This window comes from Chroicocephalus ridibundus, chromosome 3 (assembly GCF_963924245.1).
Source record: "Chroicocephalus ridibundus chromosome 3, bChrRid1.1, whole genome shotgun sequence".
NCBI classification, from domain to species: Eukaryota; Metazoa; Chordata; class Aves; order Charadriiformes; family Laridae; genus Chroicocephalus; species Chroicocephalus ridibundus.
The window spans coordinates 128606552-128618733 of NC_086286.1; the positions used below are offsets into that span (position 1 = coordinate 128606552).

General features: G+C 57.6%; 1 protein-coding gene across 2 annotated transcripts in view; it reads right to left on the reverse strand.

The window, feature by feature from the left end:
• Positions 1-8007: 8007 nt before the first annotated feature.
• SELENOI (selenoprotein I) overlaps positions 8008-12182 on the reverse strand; it is a 32173-nt gene continuing 27998 nt past the window's right edge. The window contains exon 10 of one of the 2 annotated variants that reach the window (XM_063330785.1): positions 8008-10749. In XM_063330785.1, the coding sequence (XP_063186855.1) occupies positions 10633-10749 (117 nt within the window). In that variant the 3' untranslated portion in view covers positions 8008-10632. The remainder of the gene's footprint in view (positions 10750-12182) is intronic. The other variant, XM_063330786.1, reaches the window with a different exon arrangement.

A 12182-nucleotide genomic window follows, 5' to 3' on the forward strand; every position in this document is an offset into this window, starting at 1 on the left:
TAAAAGTCGACTTTCACGTCCGCATTCTCCACCACGGTCTCACGTCAGTGGGGACATGGCTCATTGCTCCAGAGGAGCCCGTTCCTCCTTCCCTCCGTCTCCCCGCTGTTTCCCGGTCGCAGCCTCTTCTCCCGCAGCCTCTCCCGGTTCCCGTGCCCGGGGCGGCAGCCTGGTCCCTCCGCTGCACGGGGAGCAAACCCGGCCGGGCCCTGCTGTCCCCTCTGGGCAGGACGGCAGTGGGCAGACAGCCACGTCCTGGGGACAGCAGGGACCGAGGAGGGCGGTGATGGGCAGGAGACTCCTGGTCACTTCATAGAATCACAGAATGGTTTGGGTGGGAAGGGACCTTAAAGGCCACCCAGTGCCACCCCCTGCCCTGGGCAGGGACACCTCCCACCAGCCCAGGTTGCTCCAAGCCCCGGCCAACCTGGCCTTGAACCCCTCCAGGGATGGGGCAGCCACAGCTTCTCTGGGCAACCTGGGCCAGGGGCTCACCCCCCTCACACCAAAGAATTTCTTCCCAATATCTCATCTCGATCTCCCCTCTTCCAGTGTAAAACCCTTCCCCCTCGTCCCACGGCTCCCCTCCCTGCTCCAGAGTCCCTCCCCAGCTTTCCTGGAGCCCCTTGAGGGACTGGCAGGGGCTGGAAGGTCTCCGCGGAGCCTTCTCTTCTCCAGGCTGAACCCCCCCAACTTGGTTGGCTTTCTGGGCTGCCAGCGCACGGTGCCGGCTCGTGGCCGGTTTCTCCCCCCCCGGCACCCCCAAGCCCTTCTCTCAGGGCTGCTCTCCATCCCTCCATCCCCAGCCTGGGCTGGCACCAGCGGTTGCCCCGACCTGGGGGCAGGACCCTGCACTTGGCCTGGTTGGACCCCATGAGGTTTCCTCCCATCACCTCCCCAGCCTCACCCAGCTCCCACCTGTCAGACACAGTTCCTGGTTTACCCACTCACCAAATGATTCCCAAAACTGGGCAAATTCAGGAGCTGGGTGTGGACTGGTCCCTCTCCAGCACCTGCACATCACCCACGTCCCACCGGCCATGTGGCTCAGGACTCCAGGGACACGCATTTGACCGTGTCTCTTGGAGCAGCGTCAAGTAGAGGTTAGTTCTCCCTCACCGGCGTGATGGGAGGACACGGGATTTGCTTTGTGCCTCCCCCAGCGCTGCAAACATCCCTGCACGGGGCAGGACGGGCTCCGTCCCCTGGTCCCGCTCGCCCCCAGCAGGATTTACTCGATGTTCCCGCAGCCCCAGCTCGGATCAGCACACGGACCCGCTGTCCGGGACGCCCACCAGTGAGCCCAAAGGTGGGAGAAGGTGCCCCAGGCAACCAAAGCAGATCACAGCACCCGGATTTTGGGTGCTCAGAGGTGGGACATCCCCCCCAGCTCAGGGACCCTGGGAAGGGTGTAAGGGCCCCTTCGCGTTGGGAGGGCGATGCGGAGGGATGAGCGAGGATGCGGGGGGTGATGGATGGGGGTGAGGGAGGGATGTGCGAGGAGCTGCTGAGCCGGACCGAGCCCATCCCCGCAGCATCAGGGCAACACTGGGGGACACGGAGGGGGACATGGCTGGATAAATACAGGTGGTGCCAACGGCAGGTACAGCCCTTCCCCCCCAGTTAAGTGATGAATTAGAGACCTCTCGTGTTAGCCTACCCTGTACGAAGGGGATGGAGCCCTTGTTTGCTCGTTTTCTTTCCTAACCAGCTCAGAAAATAAAGTTTAATCCACAGAGTACGTTGTCCCGCGGATCTGAGAGGTCTCAACAGGCCGTGACAGCAGCCTGGGCCACGGTGTGCTGCCGAAACGCTATTGTTCTTAACAATCCCTTAAGTATATTACACCTACCACGATAATCCTCTTAGAGGGAGACGGCTGATAAAGGACGAGGCATCGCGTAAATACACCTAGGCTTTAGCCCTGAGGGAAAGCGGGTGGCCCGGGGCTCGGGAAGAGAACGCAGAGCTCCTGGGTTGTGCCCAAGGCTTCGCAGCCCCCTCCACGGCTCCCAGGACATCGCCAGCCCCGGGTTCCCCGTCTCCACCGTGTCCCACGCGCTGCTCTGCGCTGGCCCAGCCCGGCACCGCGGTGGCCACTCGCCCACGTCCTGCAAAGGCGGGTAGAAGTGGCCTGGCCAAAGCCGAGCTCCCCCAGATTTCGGGGAGCCTGGGTCGGTGCCACAGCCCGAGGGTTCCGCACCCTCTGCAGCAGCTCGGGTAGGTCCGTGGTGGGGCAGAGCCTGTGCCCGCTGCCAGATCCCACTGGCTGGGGGACAGCCGTGCCCCATGGAGCTGCGGGACACAGAGAAACCCCTTCCCTTGGGGAACACAATGGCTCCTGGGGCTGCTTCACACCCACAGTCCAAGGCCAGGTTGGCCGGGGCTTGGAGCAACCTGGGCTGGTGGGAGGTGTCCCTGCCCAGGGCAGGGGGTGCCACTGGGTGAGCTTTGAAGGTCCCTTCCCACCCAAACCATTCCATAGTTCTATGATTCTAATTTCACAGTCGGGAGAGCATCGTTCCTGCCCCAGCAGCACCATCCATCACGAACCTTTATTTGGAACCATAGAATCATGGAATCACAGACTGGGCTGCCCAGAGAGGTGGGGGAGTCTCCGTCTCTGGAGACATTCCAACCCCGCCTGGACGCGTTCCTGTGCCACCTGCTCTGGGTGACCCTGCTCTGGCCGGGGGTTGGACGGGATGATCTCCAGAGGGCCCTGCCAACCCCCGCCAGTCTGGGATTCTGCTGAGCAAAGGGCATGGCATGGGATGTAAATCCTGCACCTCTCAGCCAGTCTGCTGAGTGCCACAGGCCACCCACCACAGCCAGGACTGTGTCCCTGGCCACCTCCATGTCCCAGCACAGCCCTGATCCGAAGCTAGGTGACCCAGGAGGGCCAGGACTCTACGCACCCCCTGCAGAAACTCAGTCTGGGACTTGTGAGGACGTTCTTCCTAATTCCTGATCTCAGCCTTCCGGGCTAAATCGGGTGTCCAGAGTCTCCTGCCTGGAGCCCACAGCCACCGAGAGCAGCTTATTGCCCTGTGCGCAGGGATAAGGCGGGGATCACCCTGATTAGCACCAAAGCCGACGGCGCTGAGATCACCGTGACGGGGGCAGCTTTGTTGGGGCAGAGCCGAGTCCTGACTTAGAATCATAGAATTGCCCAGGCTGGAAGGGGCCTTTCAGATCATCGAGTCCAACCGTTAACCCAGCACTGCCAAGGCCACCACTACCCCACGTCCCTCAGCACCGCGTCTGCCCGGCTTTTCAATCCCTCCAGGGATGGCGACTCCACCACTGCCCTGGGCAGCCTCTTCCAATGCTTCACAACCCTTTCCAGGAGGAAATTGTTCCCAATATCCATCCTAAACCTCCCCTGGCGCAACTTGAGGCCGCTTCCTCTTGTGCCATGGCCTGTTCCTTGGGAGAAGAGCCCGACCCCCCCTGGCTACCCCCTCCTTTCAGGGAGCTGTAGAGAGCCAGAAGGTCTCCCCTCAGCCTCCTCTTCTCCAGGCTGAACCCCCCCAGCTCCCTCAGCCGCTCCTCACCAGACTTGTGCTCTAGACCCCTCACCAGCTCCGTTGCCCTTCTCTGGACACGCTCCGGCCCCTCAAGGTCTTTCTTGGCGTGAGGGGCCCAAACCTGGACACAGCCCTCGAGGTGGGGCCTCCCCAGTGCCCAGTCCAGGGGGACATTTACTTGACTTGTCCGGGTAGTCAGGAAAACACTGGTTTCCAGTGTCACCCAGCTCCATCCCTCTCCCAGGACACGTTCCTGACCACAGCCTGGGTGAACACCACATGGGACAAGCTGTGATTGAAGCAGGCCACAATCTCAGCTTCAGGAAAGCAGAAAAGGATCATACAGTGAAACACAGCATCTCCACCCACTCTATATTTCAAGCCCTGCATTTTGGGGCAGATTGTCCTCAGGAGCAACCGGTGGCCCCATGGCCACAGCCCCGCACAGCCCCGGGTCTGCCCCAGCCGCCTCTGTAAATACAGCACCGACTGTAAGGTGCTTTGGAGATTGGGACCAGCACTGTTCAGTGTCTGCATCGATGACCCAGACAGTGGAATCAAGGGCACCCTCAGCAGATTTCAAGACAACACCACGGTGAGGGGGGTGGTGACATGCCCGAGGGACGGGATGCCATCCAGAGGGACCCGGACAGGCTGGAGAAGTGGGTCCCTGTGAACCTCATGGGGTCCAACCAGACCAAGTGCAGGGTCCTGCCCCCGGGTCAGGGCAACCCCCGGTGCCAGCCCAGGCTGGGGATGGAGGGATGGAGAGCAGCCCTGAGAGAAGGGCTTGGGGGTGCCGGGGGGGAGAAACCGGGCATGAGCCGGCACCGTGCGCTGGCAGCCCAGAACCCCCCCGCAGCCTGGGCTGCATCCCCAGCAGCGTGGGCAGCAGGGCGAGGGGGGGATTCTGCCCCTCTGCTGCGCTCGGGGGAGACCCCCCTGCAGTGCTGCCTCCAGCGCTGGGGCCTCGGCACAGGAGAGACACGGAGCTGTTGGAGCGGGGCCAGAGGAGGCCCCGGAGATGCTGGGAGGGCTGGAGCCCCTCTGCTGGGAGGACAGGCTGAGAGAGCTGGGGGGGTTCAGCCTGGAGAAGAGAAGGCTCCGCGGAGACCTTCCAGCCCCTGCCAGTCCCTCAAGGGGCTCCAGGAAAGCTGGGGAGGGACTCTGGAGCAGGGAGGGGAGCCGTGGGACGAGGGGGAAGGGTTTTACACTGGAAGAGGGGAGATTGAGATGAGATATTGGGAAGAAATTCTTTGGTGTGAGGGGGGTGAGCCCCTGGCCCAGGTTGCCCAGAGAAGCTGTGGCTGCCCCATCCCTGGAGGGGTTCAAGGCCAGGTTGGCCGGGGCTTGGAGCAACCTGGGCTGGTGGGAGGTGTCCCTGCCCAGGGCAGGGGGTGGCACTGGGTGGCCTTTAAGGTCCCTTCCCACCCAAACCAGTCTGTGATTCGATGGGTCAGACACAGCCCAGGGCAGTGCCACCTTCTCACCAGGTCCTGCCCCGTGCTGCATCCAGCTGCTCCCTTCCCTACGGCACCTCCACAAGCACCAACGCCGCAGCCTGGCACAGCAGGTGAGGAAAACCCATCACTCCAGGGAGAGCTGGCAGCAGCTTTTCCACCTCTGCCAGGGCCGGCACAGCTGCTGGAGATGGGGCTGGAGCTCCAGCACTGGCACTGCTGCCCACACCCGCCCCTGGCGGGGGGCTGCCGGCTTAGCAGAGAGAAAAAAGGAAAAGAAAAAAAAAAAAAAAGACAAAGACCATTAGAAGGCTTGGAAAATTTTATTCTTTACTAAACTTTAATAGTTTTTTTTTTCTTTTCGGTTGGTTTAAACACAATAAATATTTCAGTAATAGCATTTAAGAGACTGGAATTCAAACCCACTGCAGTACCTAAACTCCCCCCAACAGGACTCCAGGGAAGGGATGGGGGGTCCAGGCACCACCGGGGCCACTGCCCCCAGCCCGGCTGCTCCATCGGGGTGGGCTTAGGGGCAACCCCACGCAGAGGGACCGAGCCCGGCAGAGGACCCCCAGCCCCAGGGGAACCAGGCTCCTGCTGACAGCGGCTCCTCAGACAGACTCCATGGGGAAGGGACAGAACCAAACCACCCCACCAGCACCAAACGCATCCTTCCCTGCACCATTCCACAGCCCCACGGCCGCAGGACAGCAGCCGGCACCTTCGGCTCTCCAGCCCCGCTGCGCAGGGGGTCGGTGGCAGAAGACCAGGCTGAGGAGTCCAATTAGTGCCTCCAAATTTCTCCTAGAAGGATGATGAGGCAGCATCACCAACTCCTTCCCCACCCTGCCCAGGAAAACTGAACATCCACAGGGACACAGGCCTTTGGAGGTGCTCTGAAGGGTTGCAGAGGAGCTCCCTGTCCTACATTAACGGCAGGAGCCCAGGGGTAGGAGCCTGGAGAGCAGGGACTGGTCCCAAAACCACTCAGGTGTAAGGGTTGGGTTTGAAACGGACCTGATGGAGATCACCCCACCTCTGCGGGCTGGGTTGGGCGCCGCGGCCTTGCTTTGCCTTTCGGTGCAGGGTTACAGCAGGGGAGGAGAGCGGTTCAGCACTCGCCCAGAAGAGCAAAGCCAAAACCAGGCTGGGACCCACCACCCTCCTCTTCCAGAGGGGCTGGAGCCAGCACAACGGGGACCTCTACCCAACCCAGCACCCACTTCAGCTGAAAGCGCGAGGGACAGAAGAAGGTCAGTCTGAAACACTGCTGGGAGAAGGGGGGATGTTCTGATTAATGAGGTCTCCAACCCAAAGCACAGCACCAGTTCCTACCAGACAGACACCACAGATGCCGCTGGCCGAGATGAGGGGCACCTTGGAGGGTGAGCAGCCAATGTCTCCAAGAACCTCTTCTCCTGGGGCAGTTTCACCCTGACCACCTCCTCGGAGCCCAGCCTAGAGACCTCTCAAGCCAGGTCTGACCACACCTGGATGGGCCAAAGGGTCTTCTCGACCTTTTCCAGAAGGAAAGAGGTCAGCATATCACCCATCGTCACCATGTCCCACCACGAGCAGCCTCCACGTCACCTCAGCCACAGAATAGGTGGGGAACAGCAGGAGGAGTCCAGGGCTGCCGACCACAGAAAGAAAAAAAAACAAAAAAAACAAAAACACCCCAAAACTGGGAACAAGACTCTGCTTCGGGGAAGTTCCTGCAGGTTTCAGAGGATACAGAAACCCTGCACACCGTTTTGCCATAAATTAAGGCGAGGAGAGCTCAGCTACAGCCTGTTTGCTCAAAAATCAACTGTTCCCTTGGATCCACGTGTGGGGGGGAAAAAAAAAAAAAAAAAAAAAAAAAAAAAAAAAGAGATCTGAGATCTGAGCAAGTTTCCAAAAAGCACCACTTCTCTAGAGACTGGGCAGGTCCCTCAGAAGCAGGCCCAGATGCTCTCAGAAGAGAAGAGTTTCGGGGCCGTGCTAGAACTGACCTGGCCAAGATGAAACCAGCTCTCGGGCTACGAGCTGCAGGTACTCAGCGCACCCGGGAGGTAACATCAGGCCGGCTCTATTTAAGGAGCTTAAATACATGTTTCCAGAGCCTCAGCAGCTCACGCTCACACCGTTCTGCTCCCCCTGGCTCTGGCAAAGCCGCCCGGATCAGGCGGCCGATGTTTCCAGAGGACAGGCCGTGCCAAGCCCTCGCAGTGACCGACCACAGGAGAGGGGAGTTACTTGCGGCGCAGCCACGCCGGGGGAAGGAAGAAGCTAAAACCACAGCACGTAAAAGGTTGGTTTTCGTAACGTTTGTACGCCCAGAGGCCAGCCGTAGCGTCTGTACTTGTGAAACGTTGCTTTTAGTGCAAGAGGTGGTGGTTTACCCAAGCCCCAGGAGGTCCCAAAACCTGCACGTCACCCTCCGCTAGGTCCCTGCATGGGCGCAGAGGTGGGAGCCGCGGTACGAACCACAACACTGAGATGAAAAAGGCTGCAAGCGAAGCTGCCTCGGCGACACAAGTCCCACGGTGACACGTTGCTGTGTCCCACAAAAACCTGCTTTAGAGCCAAGGCCGCCCAGCCGCTGCGTGGTGAGGACCAGGAGGAGCTGGCAGCGCTGGCCACCTCTTGCCACCACACGAGGACCTGCCTGGAGCCCCAGGGCTGGAGACCGACATCCCAGCGGATCTTGAAGGACTTTCTCCATCCCTCCCTGACCAGGTTCTTTACCTGATAATACTCTGTATTGAGAGAAAATGTGCAAAACAGATTTAGGAGAGTGTGAGACAGTCCCGTTATCAACTCAGCAGGTCCATCGGTAATTAAGGAAATATGATTAACACTATCCCTGGAAGAGGAGACACCACAGATCGGGTCTCACAAACCAGGCAGGAGGAACTGAGGAGCGAGCGCACGTCCCCGTCCCATCCCAGGGAGCACGTCCCACCGCAGGGACGGAGCCTAGGAGCAAGACAAGCAACCACCGCCATAACACAATCACCCTCAGATGCTGCTAGCGAGGGAGGAATACGTTTATTCTTCAGACTTAAAACCATTGTTGTCAATAAATAGCTTGTTTCTCTGCATGCCCCACGGTTTGGTCTTTCAGTTCAAGTGTCCTGCGTGTGCACCGAGCCCAGCCCCGCTCCCTCCTCCCTCCGCCACGAGCCTGTTTCCCAGCGCCCAGTTAAGGAGATATTTTTCTAGCTTCAAGGTGCAATAAATTAAGGCACCAAAAAAATCCAGGACTCTCCAAAGATAAAGCCTGTGCAGATAGGAAGCAGTTCCAGGCTTGGTTTTTGTTTGGTTGTTTTTTGTTTTTTTTTTTTAAGAGAGATCTTTCTCCTACAGCACAAGTGCTTGCAGGATCCGAGAGGAAACCTGGCTCCCACCCGCTTGTAGCTCCACACAGGGGTCTTCCAGGGTCTTTTACGCGCTGCAAAAGCACCAGCTCACGGCTAGGTGAGACGACAGACAAACGGCGTATCACGGAGACAAGGTGACATCCTAAGGTTTAGGATCAGACAGCTTCTCACAGCGTTAGCACTGGCCCAGCAACGCTGCTGGGAGGAGAGGGGACAAGCGCCAGGCTGGGGACCCCGGAGCTCAGCCATTCCCTGGTCCCGCAAACACGGAACTAGAACGTAAACAATCATCCAACCTCCGCCCTTCGTCACTGCTGACAGCACAATTTTGCTACCCGAAGACGTCCCCTGGATAAGTGTTGCGTCCCGTTTTAAGATTCCCTGTAATTCTTGTGCAAGCGTGACTTCAGTTTACTCTCCCTTCATAATTATTACATTTCATTAAATAGCCAGAGTCGAAAATTCAAGCGCAGCCCAATTCATTCGTACGCCTCGGGTTTGGTTTTGTTGTTTGGGGTTTGTTTTCTGTACATCATCAGTAAAATGATATAGGAGTAAGCTACTTTATTAAATAAACTCTGAAAATTATTTGCCCCCTTCTCCCGGCTCAGCCGCCCTTCCGGAGATGTGGCAGCCGTACGGACACAGGAGCACGCAGATGCCCAGCCCAGAGGATGGCCCCAGCTCGCTCCTCGCAGGGCGTACCGTGACCATACAGCCCTGCCGTCACCCCCGCACGCGTCAGCTTGCCTCAGGATTTCAAGTCCGCGTGACAATGATTCAAATTTACAAAAGAAAACCAAAAAAAAAAAAAAAGCATTAAATAGTAGTTATACATCGAATGTTTCCTAAAGCAGGCGGAGTCTTCACCTGCCGAAGGAAAACGCGGTGACCGAGCGTCTACAAACCACGTTGCACAATAATCAGTGTGTAAGCGACTTTGTTCCCATGGTAATTACATATGCACAATCTGCTGCGCTTGTTCGCTTCCGGATGCAGCCTTTCCAGAGCCTGGGTTTAAGCTACACTCTTCATTCAAGCACAGGTCTTCATTAAATAAAGCGAACAGAAAAGAAAATCAGCATTCAGTCTTCACCACCCCACTCTAACTCAATTACGAAGACAAGTTTTAAAAAAAAAAAAAAAAAAAAAAACAAAAACAAACCAAAATAATCAATGCAATCATGTCTTTTACAAATGGACAGTAAACAAATATATCCCTGGATGAGAGATGCAGCCGCTGGGGACAACGGTTTTGAAAATGAAGTGGTATTTGGGAAGGACCCCGCCACACAAACGCCCGTGAGCTCTCTGAAAGCGCGCACGCGCCCGGCACAACACTTACTGAGGTGCTTCTCTACGCGGTGGATTTGCCGATGGTCTGGTGGGGAGGGCGATGAGCAGCCCCGGCCCGGCCGCGCTGCCACACGAGGAGAGGCGCAGGCAGCACGCAGCGACCCAGCCCCAAACAGCGAGTTCGTACTGGTGGGGAGAGGGGGCAGCGAGCCAGGCCGGGGACAGCCGCTCTCTGCCGCCCATCGGAGCCCAGAGCCCGCTCTCAGGCAGGGAACGCTCATGGACAGCCAGGAACGCGGCCGAGATGTGGTCCCAGGCACTCCCAGCTCGAGCAGGGGAGGCAGAAGCCGCCTTCCCACTTTTACGGGAAGTCGAGTCCTGATTTTCAAAGCCCCCTCCCATATAGAATATTACTAGAAGTTTTGTGTGTTGTTCTTTTTTTCCCCTCTTAAAAAAAGAAAGGTGCCAAGTATTTACCTAAATAAGTGACTGCAGGAAGGCAGGACACAATGTGGGAGAACTGTCACCATCTGCTCCCTACGTACCAGCCCAGGATGAGGGCTGTCTAGCAGGATTAGGGACAGACAGGAACCCCCCGCGACCACCAGGATGTTCCCCTGACCTTGCAGAAATCAGCCGTTATGTTGATTTTGGTGACGGGTCAAGATGCTTTGCTCAGGTAAAGCCATTTGCATCCCCAACCGGCTTTACCTCAGCAAGAGCTGGAGTCTGAGGTTTCACTGGGAACATTCAGCTGGTCTAATATACAGTAACAGTGACCTGAAAGGCTACCCTCCTTGTCCAGTTTCACCCAAAACCGAAAGCTTGCGTTCGAAGAAGAGCAGCGGAGGCTGCCCCGTACCAGTCATGCCCTGGCTGCACTGGATACCGTGCGTACTTTGCCCTGATGTCTGTCCAGAGGATAGGTTTAGATCTGTGGTGATGGTCGAAGTATTTACAGGTATTTGCAGCAGTTATTTACAGTACTTCTGCAGACCGCAAGCTGATTTTCTCTTCCTCCACTCCTAGTCAATCTGGCGTGGGCTTCTTCAGCGAGAAGGGCCGTATATTGAAGTGCCTGCTCAGCTGGCTCACCTGGGGACAAGGCAGACAACGGGACCTGGTTAGCGAGGAGGAAAGCGGGCAGAGCACCAAACCAGTTCCCTGTATGGCCGACAAAGCCCTGCCACCTTCCTGCACCCACTTTCCCCCCCACTGCCCACCCTGCCACCTTCCTGCACCCACTTTCCCCCCCACTGCCCACCCTGCCACCTTCCTGCACCCACTTTCCCCCCCACTGCCCACCCTGCCACCTTCCTGCACCCACTTTCCCCCCCACTGCCCACCCTGCCACCTTCCTGCACCCACTTTCCCCCACCCCACATGCTCCCCATGGCCACAGCAGATCTGGACCACAGCCCCTGCCTTGTGGGGTAGCCCCTTGGCTATGGGGCCAGCCAGGCTGCCCTGTCCTGTCCCTGCTGGGGACAGATGCTGGGGACAGCCAGGCACATGGGCCTGCAAGGTGCAGCCTTGCTCCCTTCCCACACCTTCCCAAGGAGCAGCCTGGCCTGGCCAGGGACAGGATCACCTCCGTTCCTGCCCTCCTCAGGAGGCAGAAACGCCTGCCCTGAGCCCAGGCATGCAGGATTTTACCCTGCGGTACTGCTCCCTCTCTGCCTCTCCCAGTAGAATTGTTAATAATTTGCTTAAATTTTGATCATCTCTGATATCTATATGAAAAAAATCACTCCCTGAATCCATTTGCAATTCAAACTGGGGGTCGGGTACTTTGCTTCGACCACAAAGACACACGCAGGAGGGTTACAGAGCCAGGGGAACCCAACACCCGGTCTTGGATAGCCGGGCCCCTTTTACACCAGCCTTTGGAAGGAGCTTTCACCACCTCTTCTGAGGACATGAGAAAACCATGGAGGACTGAGAGCCACACCAGGAAAGGAGCTTTCAGGCACGGTTCAGAGAACCGCAGACAGGAGGATAAAATGGATGGCGTGGCATTGGCATCTGGTGACTGCAGAATCAAGAGCGAGCAGCGCTGAGCAGAGCCCGGGGCTGAGCCGGGCACAGAGTCAGGGCAGAGGGTTTATTCCGAATAATTACTCCCAAATTCAGAGCAGTTTGGGATTACATCCCAGTCACACAGCCTTAAAAGGCTCTTCAGCTCCAAGTTTCTTTTCCCGTGGAAGAGGAGACTGCACACATGGGCCCTTGGAAAGCTGGACGGAGGGGAAGGAGGGGAGCAGAGCACTGAGCAGCTCACTGCAGGCGATGGGCAAGCCTGGGCAGGAGGATTACACCGCCCGGTCCGTCCCCAGCTCCAGCTATGATTCCAAGACCAAATTTATTTAAGCTTCTTAGCTATTCAAATCCTTCTTGCACAGAAGCCTCATTACACTAATTGGAAAGACAAGACAACCTGGCTATTACTTCTTTGCTGTAATTACAGTCCAAGCTCAACTCTGGAGGCTCCACATTAGAGCTGGCGTTCCCAGGGGACAGGGCTTCCC